This window comes from Tetrahymena thermophila (assembly GCF_000189635.1).
Source record: "Tetrahymena thermophila SB210 genomic scaffold scf_8254652, whole genome shotgun sequence".
NCBI lineage: Eukaryota > Ciliophora > Oligohymenophorea > Hymenostomatida > Tetrahymenidae > Tetrahymena > Tetrahymena thermophila.
In genome coordinates, this window is record NW_002476420.1 from 204516 (window position 1) to 232385 (window position 27870).

At 21.4% G+C, this 27870-nt stretch overlaps 4 protein-coding genes across 4 annotated transcripts; 1 reads left to right on the top strand and 3 right to left on the bottom strand. All coding sequences in view use genetic code 6, as the record gives it.

The window, feature by feature from the left end:
• Positions 1-614: 614 nt before the first annotated feature.
• TTHERM_00378690 (M20/M25/M40 family peptidase) lies at positions 615-2568 on the bottom strand (the record flags this gene model as incomplete). The annotated part of the gene is made up of 5 exons (XM_001015450.3): positions 615-1121; positions 1254-1391; positions 1564-1718; positions 1858-2100; positions 2190-2568. 5 exons carry the CDS (start codon positions 2566-2568, stop codon positions 615-617), a joined length of 1422 nt encoding a protein of 473 aa, XP_001015450.1.
• Positions 2569-4058: 1490 nt separating this feature from the next.
• Positions 4059-9768, bottom strand: TTHERM_00378700 (transmembrane protein, putative; the record flags this gene model as incomplete). The annotated part of the gene is made up of 15 exons (XM_001015451.3): positions 4059-4397; positions 4452-4735; positions 4800-4944; positions 5000-5461; positions 5528-6520; positions 6597-6676; positions 6731-6845; positions 6902-6966; positions 7228-7458; positions 7513-7765; positions 7824-8192; positions 8250-8377; positions 8438-8578; positions 8953-9142; positions 9193-9768. The coding sequence occupies 15 exons, from the start codon at positions 9766-9768 to the stop codon at positions 4080-4082; spliced, it is 4350 nt and encodes a 1449-aa protein (XP_001015451.3). The 3' UTR covers positions 4059-4079.
• Positions 9769-12686: 2918 nt separating this feature from the next.
• TTHERM_00378710 (transmembrane protein, putative) lies at positions 12687-18401 on the bottom strand (the record flags this gene model as incomplete). Its single annotated transcript, XM_001015452.2, has 16 exons — positions 12687-13037; positions 13092-13375; positions 13440-13584; positions 13641-14102; positions 14165-14598; positions 14851-15157; positions 15243-15322; positions 15377-15491; positions 15558-15622; positions 15911-16141; positions 16196-16473; positions 16520-16875; positions 16936-17069; positions 17130-17270; positions 17595-17784; positions 17835-18401. The coding sequence occupies 16 exons, from the start codon at positions 18399-18401 to the stop codon at positions 12687-12689; spliced, it is 4140 nt and encodes a 1379-aa protein (XP_001015452.2).
• Positions 18402-26506: 8105 nt separating this feature from the next.
• On the top strand, positions 26507-27136 carry TTHERM_00378730 (hypothetical protein; the record flags this gene model as incomplete). The annotated part of the gene is made up of 1 exon (XM_001015454.2): positions 26507-27136. The coding sequence occupies exon 1, from the start codon at positions 26618-26620 to the stop codon at positions 27134-27136; it is 519 nt and encodes a 172-aa protein (XP_001015454.1). The 5' UTR covers positions 26507-26617.
• Positions 27137-27870: the final 734 nt, after the last annotated feature.

A 27870-nucleotide genomic window follows, 5' to 3' on the forward strand; every position in this document is an offset into this window, starting at 1 on the left:
AGAATTAATTAGTAAACTTTAATTGAAAAAGAAAAAGAAAAATTAACTTTAATAATTTACTAAAGTGAAAATATATATTATTCTTTTATTATATTTGATTAGATGCATTTTTCTTTATCTAAAATACAGGTATTTCGTTGCCTTTCAATACCATCAATTAAAATACGAATATTTAACTTGATGACCCTCTCAATTTAAAAATAAATCTAATAAATTCTTAATTAAAAATCTTAAATTTTCATTTACAAAGCTTAAATTTTAATTTTGAAAAATTTAATTTAATTTATTGAAATAAATAAAGAAAGAATTAAAAAAAGAATAGAAAAATATAATAGAAACTTTATTTTATTGTAATAGAAATTTTTTTATTATAAAAAACAAACATCTTTTCTCAAAAAAATTCTTTTATTTCTACTTTTTTCTGGAATTCTTTAGTTAAGCAAGCATACAACCATTATATAATATATAAACTTTACCTCACTAAAATTGTTTTCAAATTACTCTAGATAGATTTATGAAAACTTAAAAAAAGCATAATTTATTATTTATTTAATTTTTTATTTATTTTCAACATTAAGAATTAGAAAAATATATTTATTCTTTCATGAATATTTTCAATTTTTCTTTAAGTGAGTGTAGGTATCAGCAAGAACTGAGGCCATGCAGCAAATTAACTTCTTAGTGAAAGGAATGTGTAAAAATTCGTTGGGACCATGGGCATTAGAACCAGGACCTAAAACACCAGTAATGATAAATTGAGATTTAGGGAAAAGTCTAGACAAGGTTCCCATAAGAGGAATGGTACCTCCCATACCTTATGACAAAGCTTCCTTTTTGTAGAAAGTGTTACTAGCCTTTTAGATACTGTCAAGTAAGTACTATTCAGTGTGTGGACAATTCCATCCGGGCATACCAACCATATTTTCAAGGGTGATTTCAGCTCCATAAGGAACGTTTTCAGTTAAGAGCTTTTTAAGAGCAACCTTAGCAGTTTCAATATCTAAAGTGGGGGGTAATCTTATTGAAATCTTAACAGTAGTTTCAGGTCTCAAGACATTACCTGCACTAGAAGTAGCTGGTAATCCGTCAGCACCAACAACACATAAAGTAGCCTTCCATGTCTATAATGTTTTAAAGTAAGTAAATAAATAAATATAAAAGAAAAAAGAAAAAATATTTAATAATAGGCACTAAATAAAAGAAAATATATTTGTATTGATTTATTTTCTGTTAATTTCTAATAAAAAATTTACATTGTTAATGTATCCATTGAAAACATTCTTAGTAACAGTTTAAACACCGTTAGCTAATGGGAATCTTTGGAGGAGAGGTTCTCCCATTTATTGAGAAACCTTCAATGCTTCAGCATATCTATCAGCAGGAATGATAACCTAAATTGATTAATAAAAAAAATATAATATTCACTTTTGATTTTTCAAATAATAAATTCTTATCTGATGTATTTGTTTTTAATTAAATAATTTGAGGATTTTACATCAGAAAAAAATCTTTATAAAATTAAAATTAAATATTGAGGGCTATTGAAATAAGTATTTATATTACTTAGAAGTCGTCAGCCAATTCACCAGTTTCGGCATTTTCTACTCTGGTGAGCAATTGTCTAAGGACTCTAAAGCTGCTAGGAACAATACCAGAAGCATCACCACTGTGGACACCTTCATTTAAAACCTTAACCTTGACATTAGCAGTCAAACAACCTTTTTTATTAACAATAAATAATTATCATACTCGAATCTTTTTTTTTATTATATTTTTTCTCTCTCTATTTATCAATTGTTTCTCTTATAGTCTCAATTCTTTTATAACTCTTTCTAAATACAAAAGTAAAAATTATACCTCTAAGGGAGGTAGTCATCCACAACTATTCATAGTTGAGGCAACCAGAGTCCAAGCAGAAAACAACAGCAGGTTCTCTGATTCTATCTCTGAGCTTATCTAAGTAGGGACCCAAATGAGCAGAACCTGATTCTTCATCACCTTCGATTAAAACAATGCATCTAGGATGAGGTAAACCTTATTCTTAACAAATCTTAATAGCAGCTAAAGAACCAAAAATGCTATAACCATCATCAGCACCACCTATTTAATATTTAATTTCATATTACTTGTTGAAGACACAATTTAAAAATTTCTTTTTCTTTATATTCGCTAATTAATTATTTTTTTACCTCTACCATAGAGTTTTTCTCCACGAACAACGGGCTTATCGAAAGCCAATCCTTCAAGCCAGCCAGTGAAAGGAGGCTACTTATCGTAGTGACCATAGAAAAGAACGGTTTGAGTGTCATCAGTGGTACCGTCAACTTCAATGTAAATCAAAGGAGATTTATCTTCATCCTTAATAAGTTCATACTTGGCACCCTTAATTTCCTATTTCTTAGCCCATTCTAATAAGAGATTAGCAGCCTTTTCAAGTAAACCATTTTCGTTCCACTTAGGATCGAAACCGTGAGATTAATTGGGGATTCTAATATATTCTTCCAATACAGGTTGAATATCATGATCCCATTTGTGGTTAACCCAATCTTCAGTCTTCTTAAAGTCCATTTTATCTTTCTCCTAAAGTTAATATTTTACTAATTTTATTAATTTAATTAATAACAAGTCTATAGACAAGATATTTTGTAATTTTTTAATAACTCTAAATGTCTTCAAGAATATTCATAAAACGCAATATTTATTTTTATAAATCTTATCTACACAAGCTATTTTTTACTCTAAATATTTCTCGTCGTCGTGGAACTTGTAAAATCATATTGAATTCATAGTAATTTTCTCATCTTATATTTTCTTTTATAATATATGTCTAAAATAGCCACATAGCTTTTATTACTACTATCATACTAATCAATTTATATCAATTAATCTTAATTATGATATTAAACTTACATTTAAAATAAATCTACATTTCAAGCAACAACTAAATTAAAATTAATAAAAATAAAGTAGAGCTGGAATACTATTTATAGCATTAATAATACTTAACTTAATTCAAAGCATCTCCAAAGCTTTTTTTAATTAGGAAAAGTGAGCTTTCATACCAGCTGAAATTTAATTTATATTAAGAATTTTATTTTAATTTATTAGATAAATCCTTAAAAGAATTCTAGATTTTTGTCACAAAATTTAAAGTATTTCAAGATATTATAAATTAAAGTATAAAATATTAATTTGTAAAAATATAACTAATAATATATATAATATTTGGATTTATAAAGAAATAACAATTATTAAAAAAGAAGTTTTAATTTAATCTTACTTATACAATTTATGAATATTTATGTAAAAATAAACACATCTTTCTCTTAGATTTGATAAGATATGTCTGAATTATTTTGGTTACATTTATATTCAGTTGGAAATTAATTCTATTTTTTACTAAAACTTGAACTTATATTTTTTAAAATATTTCATAAATTAATACTTAATTTTCCTCTATCAGTTTGTATTATTTTTTTTCTATGATTAAATAAATATAAAAACCAAGTAAATTAATAGCAAGAGAAAATAATCTTTTTGGTTTAAATTAAAAATAACAATTTAAAATAATTAACTTAAAATTGGAATGAATTCATTAGAATTTTTTTGAGGAATAATAGTAGAAATGAAGTAAATTGTTTTTGCTGATATAAATCCTAAAAATAAAAAAAAATTTTAATTCCTTAAAAATTTATAAAATTTACAAGGAATAAATACTTATATTGTTTATACTTTGAATGTACATAGTTATGGCTTGATAATAGCCAAGTAAATATGGTTATCAATTTTTTTACATATTTATTTATTTGTTTATTGCAAATTTAATTTTTTAAAAATCACGGTAAATATATGAGGATTTACTCAATCTATCTATATACACAGCTTATTGCTTTATCAACGAATTTTAAAATGAACTTTCATATGAAATTATTAAGAATTGTTATTTTATGAGTATTTTAAGAAAAAATTACGAGTATTCATCCCAATATAAATTAAACTTAAATGTAATTAAAAGGTTAATTAAATTAAATGAGTAATAAATACCATAAGATAGATACAACACATATTTTTAAAACACTTCAACCAACATTTATATTAACTAATTAGACCTAAGTTTATGACCCTTATATATTTAAAGCTGGTAAGATATCAATCTTATCAGATTTAGAAATTTAAGGAACATAGATACAAGCATATTTTTTAATAATTTGAGGAACAAAGTGACTAACTTGTTAACCCAAATTAGATATCGCTCTACCAATTCTACACCTCCAACGCAACATTCTTCTTTAAAATAAGCATACCTTCTCTAATTTTATTTGAATATATGAAATATAAATTGAAGCTTTTAAATTAAAAGCTTTGAATGTAGCATCAACTATGAATTAGAGATTTTGCTTTTTTTAAAGGTAAAATATGTTTTAAATAAATTTTAATTTATTAATAATTACTTTTTGTAGAAGCTATATACTCAATAGACCTTACAGATCAACTGAAACAATTGTTCCTTAAGCATATGCTCCTATTTCGGCTATTAATACTGAAAGTGCAGCACTTGCATCAAACTCTGCATTTGCTGATACACCAAACCCAGCGTTTATTGATGTAGCTTAAATTTCAATGAAAGTAAATATTTAAGCACTGAATTAAAAGTAATATTGCAAGACAAGTGGAATGCCAATTGGTGTAGGGATATAATAAGGCTATGGATATTAAGGAAATTTCATTTTTTCATCTAATATAAAATTAATTAATTAATTATTTAATTATCTATAAAATTATAAGTAAATTATTATTACCAAACAAAACCTTTTGTTCTTTCTTAATTTAAAATTTTGAGGATATTTTAGTGATCGCAGATTCAAAGAGTTTGTTCACATTTTCTAGTTTTGCAATTGCATTATTTAAGTTTGTTTTGAGAAATTCATTTCCTAATTTTTAAAACTTTTAAAAAAGATTTATTTGCTTAATAATAATTTATAATAATTTAAGAATTTACTTTATCTTTAATTTAATCAATAGCTTATTTTTAAATCTTTTCAAGGATTTGAGATTTAACAAAACTAATCAAATCTTATTTTAAATCTTCAGTAATTGTTTAGAATAAATTTTATAGATCAATTTAGCCAACTATGTCTTCGAAATTCTTGTTAATGTTGAGAAATTAGTTTTCGAATTAGCTGAAATTTAAAGCAACTTAATGAATTTGACTTAATTGATTTGACAAATCATTAAAAGAGTTCTAGACATTTTTCACAGAATCTATTGTATTCTTTATAGTGTCAGTTCCGTTGTTGATAGCATCTTTAATTCCACTTATGAAAGAATTTACTGGAAAGTCAAAGATATTTCCATCTTACAAATTAGTTAAATTTAAAGATTTTAAAGACAAATCGCTAATGTCATCAGTTAAGATTTATGATTGTTTTCCCATTTGTTTTTTAACTTGATCTACAAAATTCTTTTTTTTTTTTGAATTTAATTAATTGATTGATTGATTAAAAATATTAATTAATAAATAAATTACCGATGAGCTAAAGTCAGCTGAAAGCATTTAAAGAGCTTATTCAGATTAATCCATTATTTTCTTGTCGAAGTTGCTAACTGCGATAAACTCATTATCAACCCCATCAAGAATTTGCTAACTTAAATTAGAAGAGAAGTCATAAGTCTTACTTTTTAAAGTGGTAATTGTATCTTTAAAGCTAAGAATTGATTATTAAGCTATATTTGAAAATATGTCAGTTATATTAGTCAATTTAGAAGTTATTTCTTGATTAATACTATCAGCACATGACGTAAAGTTACTTGCGATAAAAGTATAGAGAGAGTCTAAACTAGTTAATGAATTAAAGCTGCTATACAAATCCTATGCAGCTTTTTAACTTTCATTTATCTGGTTCAATATATTTTGTGAAGTTTTTAATTCCAATACACTCTTAATCTATGGATTTTCTTTGACTTATATAATAGTTATATTTATTGATTGTTTTGCTATATTGAATTATGATTGTAAGTTATTCAGCGACTTTTCAAGTTAATCATTGATTTGTTTTGATATTTATTTTAATTGGCCTTAGAAGATATTAGAGAAAGAATTTTAAGATAATTGGATGATTTGCTATTAAATTTTAGATGTTTATTAACTAGTGAAATTAGTAATTTTTGATGATTAGGCATTTAAAAAAGTCTATGTATTATTAATAAAAGTACTTTATTGACTTTATACAAATTTAGTTAGATTCTATTGTATTTAAATATTTATTTTATCTTGAATAAGATCGTATGCTTGTTTTAAAGTTTACTAAACATTTTAAATAGCAATTTGGCCATCTTTGTAAATTAAATTTGTTTTGTTTTGGTAAATTTAATTTATTTTCTAACTCTATTCAATAAGGCTTTATTAAATTTTTGACAAATTGTTTTACAATGTTGAAATATAGGCTTAAGCTGTTTAAGAAGTAATATTTTGAATAGTGCCCAATTTTTATTATGTTGAATTCAAAATTTAAGTGTATTACTTTTTATTTTAATAGTAAAATTAGTTGAAATATAAAGTGAAAAAGTAGAGGTAAAAATTAATTTATTTATTTTACCAATTATAGCTTTTAGAGCTTATCTAATAAATCCACAGAAATAGAAGAAGTGATGCCTGATGCGTATTTCTAGATATCATCTATTTATAATTAATTTTTTTTAAAACATAATTTTAGTTAAAAAAGAAAGTTACTCAAAATTGGATTAGACAAATTAGAAAATAATTTTTGTGCCAAATTAAATTTTGCATCAATTTAGTAGTTCACTTGTTTTACCACATCAATGACAGTGTTTTTTATTTTGCTCACCTTTTTTTAAAAAGAAATAACATTTAATTATTATTGAAACTAATATTCTATTTTACTGCTAGCAATAAGTTCTTTTTAAGCCAATTAACTTCATTTTTAAATTTGGTCAAAGGAAAATTCACTAATTAATTATTTAATAATTTATATTTTAAAAATAAATAAACAAATAAATATGTTGATATATAATTTATTTTTTCTATATTGATTGCTTTTAAAAAAATATTTATCAACCAAATAACTAACTAATTTTTTTGCAATTGTTTTTATAAATATTTTTTTAATATTTTATTATTTTGAAGGATAATCCAGTAATTAAAATATCATATTATCGAGTTCATCATATTTTAATTCAGGGATTAGTAAAATTTATTTAAATATTTACCTTTTTGTATAGGTGAAACAGGAATATTTAAACCTAAAAATTGAAGGAACACTTGAGTTTAACACTCATCATTTGAGGAGCTATCTTATTATTTATCACACTTAAATGAAATAAAAGATCTCATTTTTATTGTTAAAATGTCCTTTTCAAATAGCTTTACTTGCAAATTATCTAATAAATTATTGTTTTGAGTGAGCATTCTGGTTGAGGGTGAGCTTATGTTAACTTTTTCTAGTTTTATTTATGAATATTTTAATGAGCAATTGAAAAGAAATAAAAATTTACAATTTAAGTCTACAAGAGGTTTTTCAGTTTGATTAGATGTGATAAGAGTATTGTCAAGCTAAATATCAGTCTTTTTAAGGTTTTCTATAAATTAGAGGTAATTAGTCCAATTATATTATACTGTACTCATCATATTAAAAACGTTATTGATATGAGTTTTTTCATTATTAGAAATATTAGTTTCGTTGATGAAAGTCACATTAAATTTTTAAGTTATTTTCTAGTTATTTAAGACATCTTCAGTTGAATTATCCTTGGAGAGAAAAGAATTTATTTTACTTTTTTTTAAAGAATGAAAAAAACAAATTTACATATTAAAATTACTAAGCTGACTCAACACGACCTTTAACAAAGTAACCTTAATTGTTAAAAGTGATGTTACTTTACTACTGTGTAGCTTATTGATAGTCATCATTAGTTTTCTAAGTAAATTATTAGACTAATGTTACATCTCCTGTAGCTGACTTATGACTTTGCATCACTGACATTTTGTATGCTCCATGTACATTTTTTTAAGTAAAATTAGCTAATTTAGTTACAATTTTTACTCCTTTTGGATCAATTATATCATAATTAGATTTATAAAGATTCGGTAGAAGAGTAGTAAGGAAAGCGGGAAGACCGAATAGAAATGTCTCATTTACATTGATAGGAAAAGCAATGTCTTTTATCTCTCCACCCTTATTAGATAAATTATAATTCAGTTTATGTAGCAAAAATTAAATATAATATATTACCTTCGTAACGTTTAATTGAATAATTTCAGCTCTGCTTAATTGAACGTCATCATCTGAAAATGGAAAATCTTAATCAGAGGTTGAGTTTGAGGTTGGGGATTAATTTATTGATTGATTTTCAGTGGTATCTATATCAAAATTTTAATTAATTAAACAAAGAAAGAAAGAAAAGTTAATTAAAACAATACTTTTTTAATTTGTAGTTGAAATTGAGGTAGTTGAGTCATTTGAATCTATGAAATTTCTCGCCCCAGAAATTATCACTGCACTGTCTTGCTTTCCAACTTCATATTGTTTAGTCTAATCAACAAAAGCAAGGATTTATATTTCTATTTATTTATTTTTAAATTGTTTTATGAATTTGAAATATAAAATTGACAGCTAAATCAAAATTTTTTCTAAAATTTAGAGACGAATTAAAAGTGGAGAGAGAATAATAAGCAAAGATATAAATTTTAAATTAATAAATAAAACATACATATTGTGTTTTTAAGCAAATATTATAAAAAGGTTTAATTTTCTTTTTAAGTTTTTTGTATTAATTGTGATTAAGCTCATTTTAATGAATGTTAAATATAACAAAAATAATAAAAAAAGAGTTTAAAAATTAATATTCATTTAATTGAAATAAATTAATTTCTTCAAATTATGGTAAAGCAAATTAAAAATTTAATTTTAAAATTAAGAATTAAAAATAATTTACAGTCATCTTTTTGATTTTAAATAAGCATACTAAATAAGTATTCTACTACAATTTCTCTAGTGTAATTACTAGAATCATTGCGTTTGTAATTGTGCGTAGTAAGTAATTCGAGTCTGTAATTTTATTATTTTGACGTCACAAATTTCCTCTAAACAACATAAGGACTTTTTTCAAAACTGGAATCATCATTCTATAAAATTAAAATATTCTTAAATTTTTATATTAAAATTGCTATTTTACTTCTCCTCCAGGTTTTAGGGCAAAGTAAAGTGATAGAGCTATAACCAGAAGACCAGCAAAAATTACGCTTAAGGTGATCACATTTCTTCTTTTATTTATTTTTTCATACAAAGAATTGTTTTTTTGTACACTTTAACTTTATGATTCAAGATCTTAAGATTTTTATTAAAATTCCTTCTCATCACCTACATGAGCTTGTTCTTAATTTTCTAAGTAATTTAAAGAGTGTACATTATCTTGCCTGATAATTTACTAACTTTCTTTTTCTTAGATCATATTTTAGTTTAAAGTTTGTAATTAAGGTTTATCAAATTTCTCAATTACTATATTTTCTTCCAATAATAAGTTCTGTTAAGTAATCTACTATTTCTAGACATTGGGAAGATTTTCAAGGTTTTTGAAAATAGAGGAATCTTCTTAGATTTTTTTCGTTTTAGTAGAAAGACTTTCTTATTCTTAGGAGTTTTGCTTAATATTTTCAACAAAGGTTTATTACTATTATTACTCAGATTACAATTCCTGAAGCTAGAACTCTTCGCTTTCATTTTGTTTATGCAGCTTGAGAGAAGTCATCATTTTATATTTTTTACTCTTTTCAAGATTTTATTTTTTTTAATTGTTATTTATAATTAGGGATATTTTATGGCATAAATAGTGAGGAAAACAATTTCTAATTACATAGATATATTTTAGTTATGGGCATTTTATCAGTAATTACAATTTGAAGACTTTAATTTAATAACTTCCCCAATTTAATAAGACAATTTAGTTTTAAAAAATATAATATTTAGAAATCTTTTGATTTAAATTATTTAATGGCTATTAAAACTTTGTTTACAATCACTTGAATTTCCTTCAATTAACTTTTAAGATCGTAATTTATAAGTTCACTATAAAAGTATATTTATTCAAATAAATAAAATTGGATTTACAATCTCATTATTGATTGATTATAAATCTTAAATTTAAAATAGATAGATAGATAGATAGATAGATAGATAGATAGATAGATAGATAGATAGATAGATAGATAGATAGATAGATAGATAGATAGATAGATAGATAGATAGATAGATAAAGAAGAAAAAAAATACTAATAAATAAACATATCTTTTTATTATTAATACAGCTTTAAAGCATTTCAAAATAAGTAAAACAAAATATTGTTATTATAAAAGATATTTCTTGTTATGAATTTAATTTATTGTTTTTAAAATAGCCATTTAGATTATCTTGATAGAAAAGAAATAAGTTAAGGAATAATATTTGAAGAGTTTAAATTAAGTTTTTGTAAAGTTTGTAAGATATTTTAGATCAAATTTTGATTAGATGCTTCTTACAGTTTACATTAATTAAAATACAAATTGATAAATAAATAGATGAAAACAAGAAAGTAAGAAGATACTTTGGGCAAATAAAATAATTAAAGAAATATATTTTTATTTAAAAAATTAATTTAAAAATATTTCATAAAACTCATTTAAATATCATACTGCTAAAATTTCAGAAAAAAAAATTAAAAATTTTTATTAATAAAAATTATTCCATTTTTTTTCAATTTATTTTGAGTTCAAAAAATATTTTTATAATATATAAAGTAAGTATACATACAATTAATTACAAATTAAGGCAGAAAATAGCTTAGAAATTATTTTGACTTAGTTTTTAAAAATAAATTTCCTGTTCAATAACGAATAAAATAGTATTTGAACTTGTAAATTAATCTATCTATATAATAAATATGAATTTACTCATCATAAAAATTAAAAAAAACAATAAAAGCATGCTAAAAATAATCATATTTTGTATTTGAGTAAATAGGGTTAACTTTCACCCATAAATAAAATTCAGAAAAAAGTGAAAATCTTACTTTAAATATCACATTTTCATTTAAAAAGAGTTTAGATTTTAATTTAAAAAAATGTGATTAAAATTGACAAATAGAGTTATTAGTTTGATTAACAAAAATGATAATTTATTATAGTTATTTTATTAAATTTACTCTTTTTGGAAAAGACTTTTTGAGAAAGAGGATATTTAGTCAAATTGTAAACAGACTTCATTAATTTTATTATAAAAAGTATAAAAATCAATCTAAACCATAAATTACTAGAAATCTAATAGAACAAAATCAAATTTTCAAAAAGACTACAATTAAATCTTAAAATCTGATTAAATAGTGTTATCACGGTTTTTAAAAAAAGAGAAATATAAAAAACTGTTTGTGAAATTCATGCTTTAAAAAGATAACAATAATATAATTTTATCATTTTGATCATTAATTTAAATGATAATACTATTGTTTTATTTAATATATTATTTTATTTATTGACAAAATGGTTTTATTCAAAACCAGTCTTCATATCTATTTTATAGCTATTATTAACTTTTTTAATATTCAAATTCATATAAAATTTGATTATCTATCTATCTAATTTTTATTAAAATACATTTGAAAGAATTTTTTGAATATTAATGGCATTTTTTTATTAGTTATTTAGCAAATTTAAAAAACAAACTGCTGATATTTATTCGAGTGATACATACGGATTTAAAAAATTTAAGTAACATTTATTATTTTAAAATATATGATTGTAAATTTATTCATAAATATTTACTAATTCATGCAGAATTCTTTAATTATAATTGAACTTTCAAAGTTAATATTTGTAAAGAAAAACAATATTTTTACATGGGAAAACTTAAATTTCTTAAAAATGCAAATCATAAACGTGCTTCTCTTAAAATTCAAAAGATTAATGTTGTTTAAGTTTTTTAAAAATATCAAAATCAATTTTCCTTTATAGAAACCTTTTAAATAAGCTAATTTCTTTACTAAAAATTCAATATACTAGCAAGAGAAAATTGACTGAAAAATATAATGCTCATATTTTGTTTTTAATTGATTAAATCAATCTTTACTTATCTTAATATCTACTTTTTCAAATTAATTTTTGATGTTTAATTTTTCTATCATTTTTAATTAAATTAATCACGAAACAAATTGAAAAGATGTTATTTGATTTTATAAACACCAATATAAAAATTCATTGGAATCAGAAAATTCAGTAATATTATCCATAAAATCAAACTAAAATTTTTAAAAACTCCTTAGCACTAAATATTTACTAATTTTAAAAAATAATTTTAGAATTTTTTTATCTGTAAAACTCTAAAAAAAGCAAAAGAAATTAATTTTTATAATTTATGCCAGAAAATAATGAAATTTTTTGAAAAAATTTTTTTTACATATTTATTTATTGCAAATTTTTTGAAAATCATGGTTAATATATTAGGATTTACTCTATCTATCTATATACACAGCTTTTTGGTTTGTCAACAAATTTTAAAATGTAGTTTTATGAGTATTTTAAGAAAAAATTATGAGTATCCATCCCCAATATAAATTAAAATTAAGTGTAATTAAAAGGTTAATTAAATTAAATGAGTAATAAATACCATAAGATAGATACAACACATATTTTTAAAACACTTCAACCAACATTTATATTAACTAATTAGACCTAAGTTTATGACCCTTTTATATTTAAAGCTGGTAAGATATCAATCTTATCAGATTTAGAAATTTAAGGAACATAAATACAAGCATATTTTTTAACAAATTTAGCAACACGTTTTACAAAGTGACCAGCTTGTTAACCCAATTTAGATATCGCTCTACCAATTCTACTGATACCTGAAAAAATAGACCCAAAACCCCAGCCCAACATTCTTCTTTAAAATAAGCATACCTTCTTTAATTTTATTTTAATGTATGAAATATAAATTGAAGCTTTTAAATTAAAAGCTTTAAATGTAGCATCAACTATGAATTAGAGGTTTTGCTTTTTTTAAAGGTAAAATATGTTTTAAATAAATTTTAATTTATTAATAATTACTTTTTGTAGAAGCTATATACTCAATAGACCTTACAGATCAACTGAAACAAGTGTTCCTTAAGCATATGCTCCTATTTCAGCTATTAATACTGAAAGTGCAGCACTTGCATCAAACTCTGCATTTGCTGATACACCAAACCCAGCATTTATTGATGTAGCTTAAATGTCAATGAAAGTAAATATTTAAGCACTGAATTAAAAGTAATATTGCAAGACAAGTGGAATGCCAATTGGTGTAGGGATATAATAAGGTTATGGATATTAAGGAAATTTCATTTTTTCATCTAATATAAAATTAATTAATTAATTATTTAATTATCTATAAAATTATAAGTAAATTATTATTACCAAACAAAACCTTTTGTTCTTTCTTAATTTAAAATTTTGAGGAAATTTTAGTGATCGCAGATTCAAAGAGTTTGTTCACATTTTCTAGTTTTGCAATTGCATTCTTTAAGTTTGTTTTTAGAAGTTCATTACCTAAATTTTAAAACTTTTAAAAAAGATTTATTTGCTTAATAATAATTTTATAATAATTTAAGAATTTACTTTATCTTTAATTTAATCAATAGCTTATTTTTAAATCTTTTCAAGGATTTGAGATTTTACAAAATTAATCAAATCTTATTTTAAATCTTCAGTAATTGTTTAGAATAAATTTTATAGATCAATTTAGCCAACTATGTCTTCGAAATTCTTGTTAATGTTGAGAAATTAGTTTTCGAATTAGCTGAAATTTAAAGCAACTTAATGAATTTGACTTAATTGATTTGACAAATCATTAAAAGAGTTCTAGACATTTTTCACAGAATTTATTGTATTCTTTATAGTGTCAGTTCCGTTGTTAATAGCATCTTTAATTCCATTTATGTAAGAATTTACAGGAAAGTCAAAGATATTTCCATCTTACAAATTTGTTAAATTTAAAGATTTTAAAGACAAATCGCTAATGTCATCAGTTAAGATTTATGACTGTTTTCCCATTTGTTTTTTAACTTGATCTATGAAATTCTTTTTAAAAAATTTAAGTAATTGATTGATTGATGAAAAATATTGATTAAATAATAAATTACCGATTAGCTAAAGTCAGCTGAAAGCATTTAAAGAGCTTACTCAGATTAATCCATTATTTTTTTGTCATAGCTGATAACTGTGCTAAACAAATTATCAACTCCATCTTGAATTTGCTAAGTTAAATTAGAAGAGAAGTCATAAGTCTTATTTTTTAAAGTGGTAATTGTATCTTTAAAGCTAAGCATTGATTATTAAGCTATGTTTGAAAATATGTCAGTTATATTAGCCAATTTAGTAGTTATATCTTGATTAATACTATCAGCACATGACGTAAAGTTACTTGCAATCAAAGTATAGAGAGAGTCTAAACTAGTTAATGAATTAAAGCTGTTGTACAAATCCTATGCAGCTTTTTAATTTTCATTTATCTGGTTCAATATATTTTGTGAAGTTTTTAATTCCAATACACTCTTAATCTATGGATTTTCTTTGACTTATATAATAGTTATATTTATTGATTATTTTGTTTTATTAAATTATGACTGTAAATTATTCAGTGACTTTTCAAGTTAATCAATGATTTGTTTTGATATTTATTTTAATTGGCCTTAGAAGATATTAGAGAAAGAATTTTAAGATAATTGGATGATTTGCTTTTAAATTTTAGATGTTAATTAACTAGTGAAATTAGTAATTTTTGATGATTAGGCATTTAAAAAAATCTATGTGTTATTAATAAAAATACTTTATTGACTTTATACAAATTTAGTTAAATTCTATTGTATTTAAATATTTATTTTATCTTGAATAAGATCATATGCCTGTTTTAAAGTTTACTAAACTTTTTAAATAGCAATTTGGCCATCTTTGTAAATTAAATTTGTTTTGTTTTGGTAAATTTAATTTATTTTCTAACTCTATTCAATAAGGCTTTATTAAATTTTTGGCAAATTGTTTTACAATGTTGAAATATAGACTTAAGCTACTTAAGAAGTAATATTTTGAATAGCGCCCAATTTTTATTAAGTTGAATTCAAAATTTAAGTGTATTACTTTTTATTTTAATAGTAAAATTAGTTGAAATATACAGTGAAAAAGTAGAAAGTAAAAATTAATTTATTTATTTATTTATTTTACCAATTATAGCTTTTAGAGCTTATCTAACAAATTCACAGAAATAGAAGAAGTGATGACTGATGCGTATTTTTAGACATCATCTATTTAGAATTAATTTTTTTTAAAACATAATTTGAGTTAAAAAAGTAAGTTACTCAAAATTGGATTAGATAAATTAGAAAATAAATTTTGTGTCAAATTAAATTTTGCATCAATTTAGGATTTCACTTGTTTGACCACATCAATTACATTGTTTTTTATTTTGCTCACCTTTTTTTAAAAAGAAATAACATTTAATTAATTCTAATTATCATTGAAACTAATATTCTATTATACTGCAAGCAATAAGTTCTTTTTAAGCCAATTAACTTCATTTTTAAATTTGGTCAAAGGAAATTTCACTAATTAATTATTTAATAATTTATATTTTAAAAATAAACAAATAAATATGTTGATAAAAAATTTAATTTATTTTTCAGATGTTGCTTTTAAAAAAATATTTTACCAACCATATAATTAATGGAAGGTGGTTTCAAAAATATGAATTTTTATTCTAATAATTATTATAGTCATTATTTAAAAAAAAATCCCAATCCTTAAGATTTAGGAGGGATTTTTTAAAAGGGCTTACGGTATTAAGGTATTAAGAAGAAAACTAAAGATTTTAATTAAACTATTTAAATATTTACCTTTTTGTATAGGTGAAACAGGAATATTTAAACCTAAAAATTGAAGGAACACTTGTGTTTAACACTAATCATTTGAGGAGCTATCTTATTATTTATCGCACTTAAATGAAATAAAAGATCTCATCTTTATTGTTAAAATGTCCTTTTCAAATAGCTTTACTTGCAAATTATCTAATAAATTATTGTTTTGAGTGAGCATTCTTGTTGAGGGTGAGCTTATGTTAACTTTTTCTAGTTTTATTTATGAATATTTTAATGAGCAATTCAAAAGAAATAAAAATTTACAATTTAAGTCTACAAGAGGTTTTTCAGTTTGATTAGATGTTATAATAGTACTATCAAGCTAAATATCAGTCTTTTTAAGGTTTTCTATAAATTCGAGGTAATATGTCCAATTATATTATACTGTACTCATCATATTAAAAACGTTATTGATATGAGTTTTTTCATTATTAGAAATATTAGTTTCGTTGATGAAAGTCACATTAAATTTTTAAGTTATTTTCTAGTTTTTTAAGACATCTTCAGTTGAATTATCCTTGGAGAGAAAAGAAATTATTTTACTTTTTTTTATAGAATTAAAAAAACCAATTTACATATTAAAATTACTAAGCTGACTCAACACGACCTTTAACTAAGTAACCTTAATTGTTAAAAGTGATGTTACTTTACTACTATGTAACTTATTTATAGTCATCATTAGTTTTCTAAGTAAATTATTAGACTAATGTTACATCTCCTGTAGCTGATTTATGACTTTACATCACTGACATTTTGTATGTTCCATGTACATTTTTTTAGGTAAAATTAGCTTATTTGGTTACATTTTTTACTCCTTTTGGGTCAATTATATCGTAATTAGATTTCTAAAGATTTGGTAGAAGAGTAGTAAGGAAAGCGGGAAGACTGAATAGAAATGTCTCATTTACATTGATAGGAAAAGCAATGTCTTTTATCACTCCACCCTTATTATTAGATAAATTATAATTCAGTTTATATAGCAAAAGTTTAATATTATTTATTACCTTCGTAACGTTAAATTAAATAATTTCAGCTCTGCTTAATTGAATGTCGTCATCTGAAAATGGAAATTCTTAATCTTAATCAGATGTTGAATTTATGTTTGGGGATTAATTTGTTGATTGATTTTCAGTAGAATCTATATCAAAATTTTAATTAATTAAATAAATAAACAAAGAAAAGTTAAGCTAAACAATACTTTTTTAATTTGGAGTTTAAGTTAAGTTATTTGAGTCATTTAAATCTATGAAATTTCTCGCCCCAGGAAGTATCACTACATCATCTTGCTTTCCCACTTCATATTGTTTAGTCTAATCAACAAAAGCAAGTATTTATATTTCTATTTATTTATTTATTTATTTATTTATTTATTTTTAAATTATTTAAATGAGTCTTGAAATATAAAATTTGGAGCTAAACCAAAATTTTTTGTAAACTTTTAGAGAAGAAGTAAAAGTAGAGAGAAAATATTAAACGTTATTCATTTTAAATTTAATGAATCAAGCATACATAATGTGTTTTTTAAGTAAATATTATAAAAAGGTTTAATTTTCTTTTTAAGTTTTGGTATTAATTGTTATTAAGCTCATTTTAATCGAAAAATATACCAAAAATAAGCAAATTAAAAATTAAATTTTAAAATTTAGATATAAAAATAATTTACAGTCATCTGTTTGATTTTAAATAAGCATACTAAATAAGTATTCAATTACAATTTCTCTAGTGTAATTACTAGAATCATTGCGTTTGTGATTGTGCGTAGTAAGTAACTCGAGTCTGTAATTTTATTATTTTGACGTCACAAATTTCCTCTAAATAACATAAGGACTTTTTTCAGCACTCGAATTGTCATTCTATAAAAATAAAATATTTTTTTATTTTGATATTAAAATTGCTATTTTACTTCTTCTCCGGGTTTAAGAGCAAAGTAGAGTGATAGAGCTATAACTAGAAGGCCAGCAAAAATTACGCTTAAGATGATCACATTTCTTCTTTTATTTGTTTTTTCATTCAAAGAATTATTTTTTTGTATACTTTAGCTTTATGATTCAAGGTCTTAAGAATTTTATTAAAAATCCTTCTCATCTTTATGAGCTTGCTCTTAATTTTCTTATTAATTTGGAGAATGTACATTATCTTTCCCGATAATTTACTAACTTTCTTTTTCTTAGATCATATTTTAGTTTAAAGTTTGTAATTAAGGATTATCAAGTTTCTCAACAATTATACTTTGTTCCAATATTTAGTTCTCTTAAGTATTCTATTATTTCTTGATAATAGGAAGATCTTCAAGGTTTTAGGAAACAGAGGAATCTACTTAGACTACTATAGTTTTAGTTGAAAGACTTTCTTATTCTTAGGAGTTTTGCTTACTTTATTTAGTAAATGTTTATTATTATTATTCAGATTACGATTCCTGAAGCTAGATCTCTTCGCTTTCATTTTGTTTATGTAGCTAGAGAGAAGTCATCATTAATAATTTTTTACTTTTTTTAAGATTTTTTTTTTTAAATTGTTATTTATAATTAAGGATATTTTGTGGCATAAATAGAGAGGAAAATCAATTTGTTATTATATACATATATTTTAGTTATGGGTATTTTATCAATAATTACAAATTTGAAGACTTTCATTTTTAACAATTTCTCCAAATAAGTTTAAAAAAGAGAAAAATAAAGAAATCTTTTGATTTAAATTATTTAATGGTTATTAAAATTTTGTTTACAATTACTTGAATTTCATTCAATTAACTTTTCTGATCACAATTTTAAAGCTCGCTATAAAAATATATTTATTAGATAGATAGATAGATAGATAGATAGATAGATAGATAAATAGATAAATAGATAGAAAAAAACAAATTATTAATAAATAAACAAATATTTTTATTAATAATACAGCTTATTTCAAAATAAATAAAATAATATATTCTTATTACTAAAGATATTTCTTGTTATAAATATAATTTATTTTTTTTAAAATAGCCATTTAGATTATCTTGCTAGAAAAGAAATAAGTGAATGATTAATATTTGAAGACTTTAAATTAAGTTTTTGTAAAGTTTGAAAGATATTTTAGATAAAATTTTGATTAGATGTTTCTTACAGTTTACATTAATCAAAAAGAAAATCAAAATTTAAAAAACAAAAGCTCAACATAAAACAAATAAATAAATGAAAACAAGAAAGTAAGATACTTAGAGCTAAAAACAATTAAAAAATTCTAATTTTTAAAACTTAAATTAAAATTATTATTTTTTATACAATTTATTTTTAAGTTCAAAAGATATTTTTATAATATATTAAAATACAAATTAAGATAGAAAATAATTTAGAAAATTTTTGTACTTAGTTTGTAACAATAAATTTCTAATTTAGTAAAGAATAAAGAAGTATTTCAATTTATAAATTAATCTATCTATTAATTAGTTATAAATATAAATGAATTTATTCATCAAAAATTAACAAAGCAATAAGTAAAAACACTCATATTCTTTATTTGAATAAATATCAATAGATTAATTTGTAGCCATAAATAAAAACTCTGAATATTGTGAAAGCTTTACTATAAAATATCAAATATTAATTTAAAAAAAGCTTAAATTTTGTGTTCGATTTAAAAAAATATAATTAAAATTGACAATTAGTGCTATGTTTGGTAAAAAAAATGATAATTTATTATTTATTTTATTAGCTTTGGTATTTTAGGAATATACTTTTTGAGATTGAGGGTATTCTGTCAAATTGTAAACAAACCTTATTAATTTAATAATAATAAGTGTAAAAATAAATTTCAGCCATAAATTTTTAGAAATTAAATAGAACAAAATATTTATTTTTAATCAAATTTTATTGTATTCTATAGACTACAAGTAAATCTTAAAATCTGATTAAATACTATTATTGCAGTTTTTAAAAAAAGAGAAATATAAAAGGAATATAGTAAAATGCTTTAAAAAAATCGAAATTGTAATAAAATAATTATATCCTTTGATTATTAATTTAATTGATAATACTTTTGTTTTAGTTTATTATTTTATTTTTTGGTAATATTGCTTTATTGAAAACTAGTTTTCATATTTATTTAATATATATTTCTTATCTTTTTTAATATCTAAATTCATATTTGATTTGATTATATATATAATTTTTAGAATACACTTGAAAGAATGTTTTTTGAATATTAATGCTAATTTTTATAAATTATTTAGCAAGATTTAAAAAAACTGTTATTTTTTAGAGTAATACATATATATTTAAAAAATTTAAGTTTCATTTATTATTTTTAAAAAAAATACAATGCAAATTTAATTATAAATATTAACTTATTTATGTAGAATTATTTAATTATTTTTGAATTTTCAAAATTAATATTTGCAAGCAAAAACAATATTTTTACTTGAGATAATTTAAATTTCTTAAAATACACTCCTTCTATGGCTCAAGTAGCATCTTATAGAGTTGGATTTTTGATCTCACTTTCATTATAAAATAACATCCTGGGAAAATTTTACCCTATTTACGGCGATATTTTTTTGACATTCTCAATTAGGTGATGGGAAGTTATTGAAGAAATTATTAGCTTGAAAAAAGAAATAAAAATATCTTTGGTGCATACAAAAACAAAATAGCTCGGTATTATTAATTATCATTTAAAAATAAATTATTTTATTAAGCTCAAAAAACAAATTAATTTATTCTAAATTTAAGTTTATTTAACGATTATTTATAAAGCTCTTATGATTGAAATTTATAAACATAAATAAGATTTTTGAGATTGAAATTAATTACCTTGTTTAAAACAATAATAAATAAAAAAGGAAGGAAATTATGATTTTTATATAATTTTATATATTCTAAAGAACGAAAGAAATATAAATAATATTTATTTAGGAGTTATGATTACTTTTTGATGCTAGCAGCTAAAATATTTTAGTTTTTTTTCTTTTTTTTGATAATCAAAGTTTCTTTTTTTAACAAATAAAATATTATCAAAAATTTTTAAATTAAGCTAATTTTTAGTGGATAGAAATTTTAAGAAATTTTCTTATAATATGGATAAGATTACTGATTTTTCTGAGTTCAATAAATTTTTTTGTTTGGAGTTGATAAAAATCTAATAACATCTTTTAAATTTTTTTGTGAATGATTTAATTAATTATCTAAAATTAGTATGATAAAATGGATATTTATTAATTATTTTGTTTAATTGAATTATGAATGTAAATTATTTAGTGGCTTTATTGATTTGTTTGGATATTTATTTTAATTAGCCTTAGAAGATATTAGAGAAATAATTTTAAGATAATTTGATGGTTTGCTTTTAAATTTTATATGTTAATTAACTAATCAGATGAGTTATTTTTGATGATTAAGCATTTAAATAAATATATGTGTTATTTATTAAAATACTATATTGATTTTATAAGAATTTAGTTAAATTTTATTGTATTTAAATATTTATTTTATGTTGAAGAAGTTCTTATGCCTGCTTTAAAATTTACTAAACTTTTTAAATAGCAATATGGGCACCTAGGAAAATTAAATTTGTTTTGTTTTGGTAAATTTAATTTATTTTCTAACTCTATTCATTAAGATTTTATCAAATTTTCAGCAAATTGTTTTATATTGTGGAAAAATAGACTTAAGCTATTTAAGAAGTAATATTTTGAATTGGGTTCAATTTTTATTGTGTTTCATTTAAAATTTAAGTGTATTACATTTTATTTTAAGAATAAAATTAGTTAAAATTTAAAGTTAAAAAGTAGAGAATAAAAAAATTAATTTATTTTACCAATTATAGCTTTTAGAAATTTGCAGAAACAAATTTAAAGATTTTCATTTTATATTAATATTTAAATATTAAAAAAATTTTTTAACTAATAAAACTGTTACAAAAATTACTTTTAATACTTTTTTATTTTTTTTTATTATTTTACAAAGTAACTTAAAAATAATTAGCATTTAAAAATTAAAATGCTTCTAAATTAAGAAAAATTAATAAATTTTAAGGTAAACTTAAAAAAAATTTTTTATTTGAAATAATAAAAGTTCTTTAAAAAAAAAGCTAATTTTAGTTTTAAAAATAGCAATTATTAATTGAAGTATTTAATACTATTTCTAAATTTTAAACTCTATAAATATAATTATATTAAAATCTTTTATTTAGTTAATTTTGAAGTAAACAAATAATAAAATTTAAGGCAAGAGTAAATTAATTTGTATTTTATTGAAAGAAAAGATAAAAATTTGTTTTAGAAATCTTCCTTCTTTTTACCATCTCTAAAAGGTTATATATATATAATTTATAAGTTATACTTACTAACTTACAAATAATACAACTTATTGTTTCAGTCTTCAACTTTAAATATTACTTTGATTAATAAATCCTTATATATAATTTCTTGAAGAATTTTTTTTAATGAATTCTACATTTTTATTATTGAAAATACTTAGAATAGAGAACTTCCTACATTTATTTATTTAACGATTTTAATTTTAAAAATTCCAGAAAAATATAAGTTAACTAAATTGATGTCAAATTTTCTTGAATTAATCATAGAATTTTTCATTCAAAATAATTATTGATTTCTTAGATTTTATTTATAGTTTGTTTTAAATTGATACAAGTAAATTTATTAAAATATTATTAATGAAAAATGATTATCATAAACAATTATATAAATTCTCATCTTCTTCTCAAAATTATTAAAATATTGTGTAATTAATATAATAGATTTTAATATATATATCATAATTCTTTTAATGAAGAAATATCCAGAATTTATTTTTTTTAAACTTGAGGTTAAAAATTATCTTAAACTAAAATAAAATTTTTTAAATGAATATGATTTCTGGTTATTGATAGAGTACAGTAAAAAATTTAGGTCTTTTAAAAATATATATTTTACTTATGTATCCATCTATCTATAGTTAAAGTTGTTTTAAATAGAAATTTAGTAACCCTTGCAATATATATATACATTTAATAGTAAATTACTGGCTTTAAATTAGTATTTTTTTGTTTTATTTGATATCCTGAAAGATTTTGTTATAAATATGTAAATTAATGTTTATCAAGAAGTAATTTGTACTGCATTTTACTTCGAAATCTAATTATAAATTTACTAGGTTGTAGAAAGATACTAATAGAGAAATAAAAAAAATGAAAATCTCGCTACTTAAATTAAAAATAAACAAAAGAAGAAAACATTTTTTAAAGTCTTAAGCATGAATTACATCAAATAATTCTCATAATAGTAATGTTACTATATTTTGAATAACTTACTTTCGATATCACTAAATCTTTAATTTTAATAGAACAGATTAAAAAATGATAATATTTTAATTAATAGAACAGAAGTTTTTGCTTTAATTTAAAAGAAGAGTAATCTACAAGCAAAATCTAAATTGATACTAAAAATTTAAGGTAAATTAAAACAATAAATATTGCCAGCAGCATCAATCTGTTGTCTGAAAGAAACTTAAAAGTTTGAATTTTACTAGCCTAAAATCTATTTTAAAATATAAGTATTCATTTTACATAAAATCTTATTAAACTTCTAATTTAGTATTAAATAAGACATAGTAATAACAAATTAATTGTAATAAAGGGGATTGTCATAGCCACATCAAAATTTACAATCAAAAGTTACATACAAATATATTAAAAATATCTGGTTAATATTTATTAGTATAAATCTAATGGATAATATTAAATTTTATTCATTTTTTGATTACGATAATTGATTTAAATATGAATGACCATTAGCTAATTAAATTTTTAAACATTTCATTAGTACTAGCTTGTTTAGCTCTGTCAATTTTCCTTGCGCATACATACATATAAAAGCTTAAAATGTACTTATTCCACATATAAATGCTTCTACAATAAATTTTATATCTAATTTCATTATTTAACTTATTTATAATATATACAAATATTTAACTTGATGAATTTTCATAAATTTTTGCGAAATGAATTTATTTTTAAAAAAATGGATTTGTCTTAAACTTTATTAGTAAACACTTGTTTATTTTTTTGTAAATTTAAGAAAACAAAACTTTATTTATAAATCTTAATCAAAAAAATTAAGTACTAGCTACTTTTTATCTGTAACAAAAAGTTAATTATCACACAAAAACAATTTAAATAGGAATATTATAAAAACCCTTTCTTCCTTCTCTTTTAAAATTTTAATTAAGATTCTTGACATTTGCAAATACTTTGAATTTTATGTGAAATTATTTTTTTTAAAGATGTAAAGAAAATAAACATAGATACTTCATTTTCAAAATAGTTCATTTTTGAGTAATTGTGTAAAAAATATAAGTTTTCATCAAAATTTAAGTGCTTGCTGGTTCTAATATAAAAAATAATAACAAAAATTTTATTAATTTGGGGTTTTATTGGCATTTTGTGCATACACATATTTTATTTAAATATTACTCAAAAATAAATAAATAAACACAAGTAAACTCAAAAGTAAAATATTCAGAAAATATTTATTAAGTAGATAGAAAATTTCATATATAACTTCTAAGTTAAGATAATTATTTAATTTCTATAAGAGAATTCAGATAGCTGACTTTTTGGGAGATTTATTAAGTGTAAATCCTATGCAATACTAGTAAAATAATAGCATCAGAAAATTATATATATAGATTAAAATATATAAATCTACTTTTGCTATATAATCGTATTTTAGTTTATCTAAGAGAAAAAAGGAACAAATAACACATTTTTATGATTGAAAATTCATCAGTATTTTAAAATTAAGCTGACCGCTAATTTGGTTTCTTAATAAAATTTTATTATAATAATTAGTTTTAATCAAATCAGGCTGGAAATCTTTTAACAATAAAAGATTAAATTCTATTTTTAAAGATTTTTTAAAATTTTCTTTTCTTAAAATAAATAATTTGGAATAGAAAACACAGGTTTAATTAATTAAACATTTATCAGCTTTTAAAATCTATCTAAGCTGACTGAAAGTTCTTCTTCTATACAATATTATATATTCACAGTTTTTTTTTTTATAAATCAGGTTGTTATTAATCGATTGTTTGCATGATTTATCATATATTGCTAGCACTTGATTTTTGAAAATCCTAATTATATTTTCTTATCAAAATTTATCACAATTAAATATGTTAATTGCTTTCTTTTTTTGACTAATCATTTAATATTTAAAAAAAGTTGTTTTAATTTTATGGTGTTGTAGTCAATCAATAACATCAATGATTTCCATACATTTAATACTTAAAATTTTAGAAAAGTAAAAAAATAATATTTACAAGTTAATAAAATGTTAAATAGCTTAAATATATTAAGCTTTTTAACACTGAATGTTTTATTTTGTTAGTTACTAGTCATTTTAAAATAAACAAATAAATAATAAACTTGTATTTTAATTATATTGTTGTGGAAGTGGAAGATGTTTGTTAACTTTAACAAACAAATAAATAATAAATGATTATTTAACTTGAATTTTCAATTGTATTATCGTGGAAAATGTTTGTTTACTTTATTAAAGTAAATTACTAGGTTTCTGATAAATATAATATGCATTTATATTCCTTTCTAAATATTAATTAAATTTTGATTTAATAAAGAGATTCTCAAATGGTATTACTAAGTGCAGATATTAATTTCCAAAAATTAAATTAATATAGATCTAAGGAGTTATATTTCATTTTAATTGTATTAAGAAAAAAAAGGACAAAAATCATCATTTTTTTATGGATTTCCAAAGCAATAATGACATTTTTTCATATATTTGTTATAGAATTTTGTTTAAAGCTAATCTTAAAATGCAGTTTTATAAAATTTCCACGATTTAAAAGTGATTATTATAAACTGGCTAAGAAAGAATAAGTTTAAGGTAAAATAAGACTTCTTCTTTTGTTTTCACAGTAAAGAATTAAACAAAAAACCTTTAAAATTTCGAATTTTCAATTTCCTTTCAGTTAAGGCTGGTTTAAAGTAGGCTTGTCACAATTAATTAGTATAACTGGATGGAAACTATAACCAATTTTTGATACTCTGTTTTTCCAAAATTTTAGTTCTGATTTTTACGATATTACCATCTGCGGGAGCACTAAAATTTAATATTTTATGTCATTTTTAGTTAAGTCTTATTGAATGGAAGAGATAAAAACTAATTTATATCACTAATTGTTTGTTTCGAGTAAAATTTTTGAATGTTAAAAAGGCAACTTTTAAATTTTGAACTGGCTTTGTTTTGGATAAATTATCATTTAAATTAATAATAATATAATAAGTAAATAAATAGCTGACCATCTTTTACTATTTACTTTACTATGCAGATCTTCTAGATAAATTAGCTGAAGGTTATTGTAAAATCTCTTCTGATGAGCAAATGGTAATTAAATTGATTTACTGAATAAAAAATATAAAGGGTAATTAAAAAATTAACAATATACAATCAGAATCCATTAGATTCAATATACTAAAAGAAATTATAAATTAAGAAAAAATTAAATACGATTGTTACAACTAACTAAATTTTTCTAGTTTCCTACAAATACTTGCTGTTGACAAGATTAGTTTAGTATAATAATTAATTAAAATAAAAATAATAAACAAATAAATTTAAAACACTAACCAACTAACTAACTACCTTACTAAAAAATAAATAAACTAATAAACTTTCACTAACTAAAAATGATATAGCAAATGGATTAATACATTTCAATGTAAAACGAAAGCTCCTCTGAAATAAGCGACATCGAAACTAGATCTCCTTCTCACTCTTTTGAAGATAATTTAAAATATTATTCTGACATTTATGAAGTACTCTCAAAAGATTAAATTAAATAAGAATATGAGTAGCTATAAAAATCAAACTTTGTTAAAAACATCATTCGCTCCTTTTACCTCTTCATTCTAGAAAGTGGAGATGAAATAGTTATTGAATCTATGTTTGAAAATCAAGAAAAGGGAATCATACAAATAAGAAAGGAGTTTTAGACTTTCACAAGATAAAAAAAATTTAATTAATCCACACTAAATTCTTTGATAAATAGCAAAAGATTTGGCAAGATATTTTACTACTTCCTTAAGTATTACATATACGACTGGGTCATTTCTAGATCTGTCAAAGACTTAAAAAGCCACGTTATTTTTATCACATACTTGAAAAAGTAGCTTGAATAAAACATCGAAAACTAATAATTTGACTGAGAAAATAGTACTTAGCGAGTGAACTTTCGATTAATCTCCTCACTTTAAAAATATTTACAAATCAAAAAAATGTCCATAAGCAAAAAATTATTTACTCAATTCTCATTATATATAAACAAACAAACAATCTTATATATTAAATTAAATTCTATTCAAATTAACTTAACTTAAAATTAATAAGCCTTTGCACTGATTTCATATTATATATTAACATATGCATATTCTTATTTTTAAAATTAATTCAATATCTTACATCACACTTTAAAAATTTTTTCTTAATATTCAAGCATCATATATCATAAATAAATAAATAAAAATACATTTAAAATGCAAACTATTTCCACAACTTTCTATATAATTAAATTGTAGATGAGTAATATACCATAGAACACTTTATTCTAAATTTAGTTAATTTAAATCTTCTTAATATAATATTTAGCCTCCATATCTTGAAAATTATTTAACATTTTTGGTTAATTTTTTCAATTAAGAACTTACATCAAATTGAAAAGAAGAGTGATCAGTATGACATTTTATGTTTTCTAGATATAAATTAATTATTCATTACTCCAAATTATTTACATTTATTAGATGTTTGTTCTAATAGAGTAAAATTGAAGCTTTGACATACAGACGCAGAATATTTAATTCTTTTTCAAATAGCAATTTCATAATTTAGTATTTCTTTAAAATATTAAACACCAATCGAAAACAGCGCACTTAAATAAATTAAA